This window comes from Austrofundulus limnaeus, unplaced genomic scaffold, assembly GCF_001266775.1.
Source record: "Austrofundulus limnaeus strain Quisiro unplaced genomic scaffold, Austrofundulus_limnaeus-1.0 Scaffold111, whole genome shotgun sequence".
In the NCBI taxonomy this organism is placed as follows: domain Eukaryota; kingdom Metazoa; phylum Chordata; class Actinopteri; order Cyprinodontiformes; family Rivulidae; genus Austrofundulus; species Austrofundulus limnaeus.
Window position 1 is genome coordinate 252,886 of NW_013952513.1, and position 11,359 is coordinate 264,244.

Below are 11,359 nucleotides of genomic sequence, written 5' to 3' on the forward strand. Positions count from 1 at the left end.
CCCCAAAATGAAAATCTATCTGAGGGCTGCGGCCAAATGCAATTAATTCATGAAATACAAATACTTCTTAAGTACAGTCCTTTTATTTTAATAATTAGTTCCTGCTGGAGTGTGACATGATTTGTTTGTGTACAAACTAGGGGTGTAAGAAAATATTGATACACTGAAATATCGCGATATTTCATTTCCCGATACTGTATAGATATTCTAAAGTCCTGTATCGATTTTTAATTGAGGTTTAAAACGTCAACTTTCCTGCCAGCCGTTCATTTTATGTTGTAGTTCAGCCTCTGACCACTAGTTGGCAGCAGTGAGCCAGCCATTTGGCTCCTCTACCTCTTGAGCACCAGAGAGTAAGGGTAGCATTAGCATTTTGAGTAAATATTAGCTTCATGCTCCGATAGCTGAATCTGAGCAGAAAAGACCGACACCCTCTGCCTTCTAAGCTGAGGTAAGGTTACAGTTATTTATCAGAATGTCTGTATTTTAAGACAAATTAAGTGTCTCCTGCGCTCTTTTTTTCCAACTTTAGTCAGCCTTCACGTTACAGAAGGCTAGCGTATGTCTATGTAATAGAATTTTCTGAGACAATGAATTTTGGTTTTTCTTTTTTTTTTTCCATGTTTTTTTCAGTATGAGGTTTTTATTTAATAGAATTTTTGGACAAAAAAATCGCAATAAATCGCAATATATCGCCTTGCTTACAGTATCGCAATATATCGGGATATATCGTATCGTGAACCCTCTGTCATGATATGTATCGTATCGCCAAATTCTTGCCAATACACAGCCCTAGTACAAACTAATACGTATCAGAGTTTTATATATTCATACTTCTCATTCAACCACAGTTAAATTCACTCTATCTAGTAGGCACAGTTTATATGGATAGTATTTTTTTTTTTTTACAATAAGCTGGAATGAAAAAAAGCAAAAATAAAAGTAACGACTTTCTACTTCTTGCCTTTTTTTTTAAATGTATAGAGTAGAAAGTACAATTAATTGTGTGAAAATGTAAGAAGTAGAAGTAAAAAGTAGGCTGAAAAATAATTACTCAATAAAGTACAGATACCCAAAAATTCTACTTAAGTACAGTAAAGAAGTATTTGTACTTAGTTACTTTGCAACTCTGCAAAACACCTGAGTTCTCATGTGGCTCAGGTTCAGTCCCTCCACTGACAGGCAAATCAAATAATGTTAGTGAATCAAATTCATGATGCCCGCCACATCCATCAGACTAAATACATGAAACTCGGTCAGTTTTATAAATATGCTAAAAGTTTATGTGTGGTAGTCATTCTCTATCTCAACACAAATGGTGCAAAACCTTTGTTTAAAACATTTTTTGACTGGCTGAGAAAATTTGTTTATATTAAACTTTGTATACAGAAGAGTATATTAAATTAAAATTTTCTTGAGATTTTTTTGTTGCCATTTTTCTTGTAAAGGACAACCAGATTGTGTCAACAGGTTGTCTGCTGGAGAGCACATTTTGGTGCCAAAACATTTAAGTGCTTCTGATCTTTATTGAAAGGATAATAAACATTAATCTATTTTTCTTTTGACTTTGCAGGTGTTTGAGCTGTTACCTTAACCATGTGTTCAATTCCTGGACGTCCATCTCCAGGATTAGAGGCGTCTGTGCTCATCACTGGTGTGAACCTAAAGTCCAGCCATGGCCTACTGGAATTCTGGGTTAACACTGAAGATGGAAGAAAACACATTTATGAGCAAATGAGGGAGGAAATTCAAACTCCCCAGAGTAAGTTTAATGGATCAGAAGGAAAACCAGGCGACCTCTGCATAGTTTGCATTAATGACACGTGGAACAGAGCAAGAATTGTTTCAATCCAAGGTGAAACCTACAATGTTTTTCTAATTGATCAAGGACAGGCCCATTCCACTACAAGTGAAGCTTTAGCTTGGAGCAAGAGTGACAGTTTTCTTCTTCCTCCTGAAGTAGAGTCTTGTATACTTGCAAATGTCATCTTCCTTCAGAAGGAGTGGCCTGAAACCATCGCAAAGTTTTTGATGTGTTTGCCAGGGAAGAAGTTTAAAGGATTGGTTCAGGATGTACTTATGCCAGACAGAATCATTCTCCTTGAGATTCCAGTTCTTGCCAACTATATGTGTAAGCTCAAAGCTGCAAAGAAGATTGAAGTTGATCAGTTTCACAAATTGGTGAAGAAATGTCTTAAAGCAGTCAAAGAAGAGTTATCCGAGTCCTTCTGTTTGACAATGGAACCAGAGCTTGAAGTTAGTTGCAATATTGCCCAATGTGACCGTTACTTTTTTCCTGAACTAACAATGAACACTTATGAAATGGTTAGAGTGACTGAAGTAATTGATCCACTCAAAATCTTTTGCATGCTCCTCATATTTTCCAACTCAGTAAATCTGTTGTCTGAACAGATCCAGCAGCACTATGAAGAGGGCTCAGACTTTGGCCAAACACGACCACAGAGTTGCGGGGATCCATGTGCAGCCAAAGGGACAGATGGCAAATGGCACCGCTCTTTGCTAAAGCAAGACATTTTGACTGGTCAGGTTGCTATTGAGGATGATGTAGAAGTCTTTCATGTGGATGAAGGAAAAACAGAAATGGTGAAAGCAGAAAACATCAGACCGCTTCATGGAAAGTTCCTGAAAATGCCAGTCGTTACATATCTCTGTTCTCTGAACAAAAGAACACACACCAACAGAGAGGAGGCTGCAGACGAGACTGCTGATGTAAAATCAAAGCTCCTTAACCAAACAGTGGTGGTGAGGTTTGACCACTACAATGAACTTCAAGATATTTATTATATCACACTTCATGCAGGTAATGCTGCATGTGTGAAGGATATTTTACTTGGAAAAACTGTCCCCATTTTATTCTCAGAGTCAGAACAAAATGTAAATGTCCAAAATGATGCTTCATTGGTTCCTGTTTTGTTTGAGGGGAAAGAAGTCATGGACTTATGTTCTGAAACCAATGAAACTGATGGTTTACATGAAACTTGGCCAAGCACAAAACTACAAGTGGACAACAGTTGTGAAGACGACTCGTCTACTTCTGGCATTTGCAATAACTATGTCAAAGGAAACTCTCTTTCTGTTTCTCTACTACACAGTAATGGGGATCTTTCCTCAAGTCTACCCTCTGAAGTGCAGAATGCTTGTGATGATGGTGTGTTTGCTGTAGGAAAAACTGTTAACGTAAAAGTATCTTGCATTGAAAGTCCACAGAAGTTCTGGTGTCAAGCAACAGAAAGTGCTAATTCTTTAAGACAACTAATGGAAGACCTTCAAGCCCACTATGCGTCCGCTCACCCTCAGCCACTTGTGGATACTATCTGTGTTGCTCGTAACCCAGACAATAAAATGTGGTACAGAGCAAGGATTGTTGCAGGTCATGACATCCCTACTGTTGCTGTGAGATTTATAGATTATGGTCAAACTCAGAACATTCCTTTGCGAGATGTGCTCCCCATTGATCCAGTTTTCTTACATCTCGAAGCACAGGCTTTTCAGTGCTGCTTGTTCAGTCTGGAAAATTCCATTGAGTCCACTCCCAGTAGTTGGCCTGATGCTCAGCTGACTGAATTTCTGAAGTTTGTGAACCTGGGTACGTCATCAGATGCCGAGTTAAAATGTGTTGTGAAAGCTGTAACTTCTGATGAAGATGGTCTTCTGCTTAACTTGGTAGATATTCAAAGAGAATCAGAGAGTGTGTGCAAGCTCCTGGCTCAGAAATGTGCTCTATTTAAGGCCCAGGAGCAAGTATCTTCAGCAGTCTCTTTGGATGGATGCTGTTATTCCACTCACAGTACTGAGATAAGTGAGGAAGAGAAAGTACTGATAACCTCTTCAGAGACCGTGAATCATTTCTACTGCCAACTGCACAGGAATTCACATATTCTGGACAGACTGATGAAAAATATTGAAAAACTCCTCGACAAACCACAGGGCTCAGATCATCACACTCTTGAACTCAACAGCCTTTGCTTTGCAAGGCACACTAATAATCAGTGGTACAGAGGTCAGATTGTAGAAATGTCTCCAAAACTTAAAGTGCACTTTATTGATTATGGAGACACTCATCCTGTTCTTAAATCAGATATTTGCCCCTTTCCTTTAGAATCCAATGCTGTAAGGTGTGTTCCTGTGCAGGTAATTCCAATGGCATTATTTGATATGCCTGCAGACTTGCCACAAGACGTCAACCAGTGGTTTGCAGATTTTGCTGTTGGTCGTAGTTTTATGATTTCGGTTGTAGCACAGAGTGAAGAAGGAAAGTTAATTATTGAACTGTTTGATGGCCCCCTTAATGTAAACATGATGGTCAGAGAGAAAGTGGAAAAAATGAAGCTGGACAAGATGATATCCGTGAATCAAACCACTGACCAGCACCTTTCAAACAGCGCAAAAGCTGCTCTACCTAATGGGGGCTGCTCAACACAAGATCTCAATAGTGAATCAACACTGAACACAACTGAACAGAAAAAAGACACCAATAAAGACACTCCACCACAGATGGAACAAGAAGAGGATTTAGGAACAGTGGCAGAAACTTTCAGTCTGAGTTCTCACAGCAACTTAAAAATGGCTCCACAATCCAGTCATGCTTGTCCAGAAGTAAAGGGCAAGATCTACAGGTACAAGTGGCCCAGTGTTTCTCAAAACTTGACTGTTGATGCTTACGCTTCATGCATTGTGGGGCCAAATCATTTCTGGTGTCAGTACACCAGCACAGATGAGCTAAAAATTATATCAAAGTTTGCTGAAGGGTTTGGGCAAGATGTGGTTTCTCCTGAGGAGCTGGAACCTGGCAGTCCATGTCTGGCTTTATATTCCAGTAACAATTTGTGGTATAGAGCAGAGGTAATTAAGAAAACAGACGAAACAGTCAAGGTCCTGTTTGTTGATTATGGAAATGAGACAGAGATCAGTATAAGTAATGTAAAATCTCTGCCCTACAGCCTCCTTGAGATTCCTCCTCAGGCATTTCGATGCTGTTTAAATGGTTTTAATATGTCAAGTGGTTCCTGGGATGACAGAGTTCATGATGAATTCTCCAATCTTTTAGTCAACAAACAACTCAAAGTGACAATTGTTGATCTGGAAAATGATTCAGAGATTGCAATTCCTCAATATATAGTAAACATGGAGTGTGATAAACAAGTCATAAACAAAATAATGCAAAAATACTGGAAATCCTTTCCTGTGGAACTATTGGTGAACAATGTTTCCCAAACAAACATTTCACCCCCAAGTATTCAAACTGAAAGCAACATAAACTATGCTACTAGGGAAAATACAATTACTTCCATCTACCATGTACCAGAAATGTTTGAAAGTAAAACAAAAATGGTATATGCATCCTGTATTTCAGAACCAAATTTCTTCTGGTGTCAGTTTGCCAACACAGAGGATCTAAATAACGTGTCACAGCTTGCTCAGGAGGCTGGACAGACAGAAGAAGACTTGGTATTTTCCAGGAGACTTGGTCCTGGCATTCCATGTCTTGCTCTGTTTCCCAGTGATAACCAATGGTACAGAGCTCAGGTACGTCGTACAGATGAGGAAAAACTCCATGTCCTGTTTGTTGACTATGGAAATGAGTCTGAAGTGGACTTCAAGAATGTGAGACCTTTGACCCAGAGTCTCCTGGAGATGGCTCCTCAAGCCTTCCTGTGTTGTCTGAGTGGGTTTGAGTCCAAAGGATCCTGGGATGATAACGCTTGTGATGTCTTCTACAATTATCTGGTTGATAAACCCCTCAAACTGACCGTTTGTAACATGAGGGACCATTCAGAGACTGCAATTCCACAATATTCAGTGAAAATCAAACATGAAGGAATAAATATAAATGCAGCTATGCAGAAATACTGGAAACCAGTTACAGAAGAGACATCTAAAACAAAAAATCAAACAATCACTTCCCTCCATGTTGGTCCTGATCAAGCTGACCCACTATATCTTTGTGTGTCTAGCAAGACTTTACAGAAAACCGGCAAATTCAAAGAACTAGTGCTGTCCAAGGATCAGACAGAGATGGTATATGCATCCTGTATTTCAGAACCAAATTACTTCTGGTGTCAGTTTGCCAACACAGAGGATGTAAATAACGTGTCACAGCTTGCTCAGGAGGCTGGACAGACAGAACAGGACTTGGTATTTTCAAGAAGCCTTGGTCCTGGCAGTCSTTGTCTTGCTCTGTTTCCCAGTGACAACCAGTGGTACAGAGCTCAGGTACTTCGTACAGATGAAGAAAAACTCCATGTCCTCTTTGTTGACTATGGAAATGAGTCTGAAGCTGACTTCAAGAATGTGAGACCTTTGACACAGATTCTCCTGGAGATGACTCCTCAAGCCTTCCTATGTTGTCTGAGTGGATTTGATGAGTCCAAAGGATCCTGGGAGGATGAAGCTTATGATGTCTTCTACAATTTTCTYGTTGATYAACCCCTCAYACTYACCYTTMGWAYCATGYGGGACCATTCAGAGACTGCAATTCCTCAGTATTCTGTGGAAATCAAACYTGAAGGAATAAATATWAATGCAGCTATGCAGAAATACTGGAAACCAGTTACAGAGGAATCSMCTACAACYCAAAATKAAAAATCCACTTCCCTCKATGTTGGTCCTGARRACAATGACCCACAAAATCCTTGTGTGTCTAAAAAGACTTTACAAAAAAGTGTCCTATTCAAAGAACTAGTGCTGTCCAAGGATCAAACAGAGATGGTGTTTGCNCCACAAAATCCTTGTGTGTCTAAAAAGACTTTACAAAAAAGTGTCCTATTCAAAGAACTAGTGCTGTCCAAGGATCAAACAGAGATGGTGTTTGCATCCTGCATATCTGAACCATGTTTTTTCTGGTGTCAGTTTGCCAACACAGAGGATCTAAATAACGTGTCACAGCTTGCTCAGGAGGCTGGACAGACAGAAGAAGACTTGGTATTTTCTAGGAGCCTTGGTCCTGGCAGTCCATGTCTTGCTCTGTTTCCAAGTGACAACCAGTGGTACAGAGCTCAGGTACTTCATACAGATGAGGAAAAACTCCATGTCCTGTTTGTTGACTATGGAAATGAGTCTGAAGTAGACTTCAAGAATGTGAGACCTTTGACCCAGAGTCTCCTGGAGATAACTCCTCAAGCCTTCCTGTGTTGTCTGAGTGGATTTGATGAGTTCAAAGGATCCTGGGAGGATGAAGCTTATGATGTCTTCTACAATTGTCTGGTTGATAAACCCCTCAAACTGACCATTGGAAACACGAGGGACCATTTACAGACTGCAGTTCCTCAGTATTCTGTTAAAATAGAACAAGAAGGCATTGTTGTCAATATGTTGATGGAGAAATACTGGATAACAAGAACTTCGGAAACAGGTTAGTAGACACTAGTTTTATTAAACCAAATTAACAACTTAAGGCTTGTTTGGACTGACTCTGATCTTTTTTTCAGTGGACCAAGAAGAAAGCCTCACCATTGACAAGACACCTGGTATTTAAAATTACCATCTGTTTAAAGACAGGTAGGACTCTGTTTTCCACATCTCTTTCTTAAGCCCTTTCTCCACGAGCACGGTTCTACTCTATTCAGTTCGGATCAGTTCAGTTTTGTTTGGTTCTGCTCAGTGTGCATGTGTCCATTTTAGTGTGTCCCTCACTCTGTGGACGTGATTATGAGTGGACCGTCCACAGCAGCTTCATCTATTGTCAAAAAAAACGCCATTGGGGTCTTACCATTTGGACTTCACTTTTTATTATTTATTTGTTTATTTTATTTTTTGCGGTGCTGTTTATAAGTGCTTGTGTAATTGTGGGCGGCCAATTTGTTTGAAACCTCCCAGTATCTGCTCAGTTTTGTCTCCTTCACCTCTCTCCAGGAAGTGTTTCTAAGTTCTGCCTTTCCCAAGATTGCCAAAAATGTTAGACCATGGTTTTATCATAATGGGGCGGCTGTGGCAGAGCGGTTAGGGGAGTCGTCCTGGCGGTTCAATACCCTGTTCCAGCTGTCTCAGTTGTGTCCCCTGCTGGGCAAGACACTTCACCCCTAATGCCTCTGATGTGTGTCCCGTCAGTGTATGAATGTGATTGGCACTGATTAGTCTCCATAGTTGATTGTAGATCTCTAACGCTTTGTAGGAGATCTAGTAGAGTGCTGTGTGAATGGGTAAATAAGGGCACAGTTTGTAGTGTGAAGCACTTTGAGTATCCTGGTTCAAATCAAATCAAAGCTAAAAGTAGTCCAACAAAATAGTGTGTGATCTTTTTGCTAGTGGCTTGTGTGTGTTTATGTATGTGTGTGTGGCGGCCATCTTGGACAGTGTTGGCTATAAAAGTTATTTTGTTGTAGACATCAACCTAGCCTAGTCATTCCTTTTTGAGGGTTTTATTAAAACTGGTTCAGGAGGTATTGTGCGAAAAGTACAGAAAAATGAACACACAAACGTGGTTCAAAAATATTAATTCACCTTCAGAAGCAGATATTAAGATCAAATAATTTTATAAAAATATCAGATTTATTCCTAAAATTATATTTATATGAGCGTTATTTTTACTTTCCTAATTTTTATTTATTTATTTTCAGATCCATGCCTCTGGAGAAGCAACGCTGGGATTGACCCACCTTCGTTTTATTATCCATAGATTTATTTTTCTATGTCTAGATGAAAGTTTTTCATGAAATGAATGTGCATCAATAAAGATTTTGTGAATAATTTTGATTCCTCTTTTCCAAATTTATTAGAGAAGTTTGAACAGATAATATTCTAAATATCACCCTGAAGAGTTAAAGTAGATATTTTTACATGTCTATGTTCATATGAATATGCCTCACCACCATTTCATGAACCACAGTGTATATAATCTGGCAGAAAGTAATCATTGGAAGTAGATTTATAAATGATTAACTTCTTAGTCCAAGAGATAGACCATGTTTATCTGCATAAAACGTACCAGCAATTTTATTGGTACCACATTAAAGTACATCTCTTCCAGGTATTAAAAAAAAATTTCTTACAAAATTTATCCCGGACACAAAGTCAGAATTCAAGATTATTGCTAAAAATCATGGCTTTGTCAATGTCTTATCTGACCATAATTGCCAAATCTTTTGTTTCAGGTCTGTTTTTTTTTTTTTGGTACCAAAAATGTTAAAAACTGATTGCTTAGTTAAATCCAGGTAACTAATATTAAACTTATAAAGCCATTTACAGATGGCATCCACAAAAAGTGTCAACATTTGAGCTTTTTGTGAAAATCTGGTCATGCACTTTCCCCAGCTGTTCTGTCAGTATTTCCTTAACTGGCACCAAACTGCACCAAAGATATCTTCAGACACTCTATTAATTAAAAAAACATAAGATAATATGTACAATGTCATCTTTCTTCATTCTAGAAGCAAACAAATGACGCCAACCCTTTACATTATTGATATATGCCAAATTTCAAATATAGTACATATTATTGCCTTACTTCATATTTAAATCATACTTTACTGTTAAAAAGTATATTTGAAACCACTGGGTTGTTAATGTTAGTTGAATCGCATCCATCCATCCATTATTTTCTGCTTTATTCAAATTTGGGTTGCGTAGCAGCAGTTTGTGCAGGGAAGCAAAGACGTCTCTTTCCCCCAGCCAGCTCTTCTGGGAAGACTCCACTGTGTTCCCTTGCCAGCTAAGAGACAGTCTCTCCATTGTGTCCTGGCCTGGGTCTTCTTTGGGGTGTCCTCCCAGTTGGACATGCCTGAAGCACCTCTCTAGGGAGGTGTCCAGGAGTCACCCTGGGGTGGTTGTAGCTGAGTGGTTAGGGGAGTCGTCCTCTAAGAGATTTGGTTGGATTCCCATGTCACCAGTCCTCTGGTCCGAACTCCCACCATCTCTGATGTGCGTCCCATCAGTGTATGAATGTGATTTAAAGCATTGTTTTGTCTCCTTAGTGTGATTTATACATGTTAGCTTTGTAGAGCCCTAACAGGAGTGCTGTGTGAATGGGTAAATGAAGGCACAGATTGTAGTGTGAAGCGCTTTGAATATCCTGGTTGGATAGAAAGGCACTATATAGGTACAGTCCATTTACTATTTACCATCCGATGTCCAAACCACCTCAACTGGCTCTTCTTGATGTGCAGCAGCTCTACTCTGAGTCTCTCCTGAATAACTTAATAACCCAAAGTTCACCCAAACTCAGAGGGTAGGAATGTAGACTGACCAGTAAACAGGAAGTTGCCTAACAGCTCAGCTCCCTCTTCGCCACAACAGACAGGTACAGAGTCTGCAAAACTGTGGAAGCTGCACTGATCTGTCTCAATCAATCTCATGCTCCAATCTTCCCTCACTCATGAACAAGACCCCAAGTCATCTTCATGACCTACAGAACATCAGGACTGATGCTGGAGCATGTGTGCATTAAGGTGACAGAAATATTCAGAAACACCACAACAGGCCAGGGGTCGGATTTGTAAAACTGGCGTACGCACAATATGAGCCCAGAAACTTGCGTACGCCACTTTTCACGCCAAGGTTGTGATTTATAAAATCCAAACTTGACGTGAAAATGTGCGGTGCCTCACGCCAGCTTTGACCCATGCTACGCTCATTTTGGAGACGTGAAACTGCGACACAGATGGTGAAGTGAAGAATTAGAGCCACACTGTGTAATGGTCACTGTCAGATATTTAATTTACATTCAGAATCAAACTTAGATTTTTATTCAACTTTATCATCAGCTTTCTTAACAGTAATGTTTATGCTTCTGCTGCTGCTGCTGAGCCATGAGGACCTTTGAAATTAAAAAAAAACTTAAATCTTAAAAGTTCCCGTGCCCAACTCAATTCATCTGCTTCCTCCTCAGATGACCCTGACCCACAGACCCCTCCCTGACCCACAGACCCCTCCCTGATAAGCAGGACATCAAAAGTTTTGGATACACGCGCAGGGCGCATCCACCTCGCCAGTGTGAATGTTATAAACGTTTAAAGTCCGTCCTGATGCATCTCAGTAATCCAAGTAAAAAATCAAAAGGAAAAAAATTGTATAGGTCTTCTGGACGGGTTCTTCTTTAATGAAACGTTTCGTCTCTCCTCCAAGAGACTTCTTCAGTCTGAGAGTTTCAGGCAAAATTCAGGCTTTTGAGTCCTGCCTCCAGGTGACTGATACTCACGGCATTTGCCTGAAACTCTCAGACTGAAGAAGTCTCTTGGAGGAGAGACGAAACGTTTCATTAAAGAAGAACCCGTCCAGAAGACCTATACAATTTTTTTCCTTTTGATTTTTTACATGGATTACTGAGATGCATCAGGATATCTAGAATAGACGACTCAATATCAATACCTGTTGCTAAATGGGAAATGGACTTATCAGTCAACTT

At 39.8% G+C, this 11,359-nt stretch overlaps 1 protein-coding gene across 1 annotated transcript; it reads left to right on the forward strand.

The window, feature by feature from the left end:
* Window positions 1–1,571: 1,571 nt before the first annotated feature.
* On the forward strand, window positions 1,572–8,706 carry LOC106521545 (tudor domain-containing protein 6). Its single transcript, XM_014014172.1, has 4 exons — window positions 1,572–6,729; window positions 6,826–7,372; window positions 7,449–7,518; window positions 8,577–8,706. The coding sequence occupies exons 1-3, from the start codon at window positions 3,277–3,279 to the stop codon at window positions 7,493–7,495; spliced, it is 4,047 nt and encodes a 1,348-aa protein (XP_013869626.1). The 5' UTR covers window positions 1,572–3,276; the 3' UTR covers window positions 7,496–7,518; window positions 8,577–8,706.
* The last annotated feature ends 2,653 nt before the right edge of the window (window positions 8,707–11,359 follow it).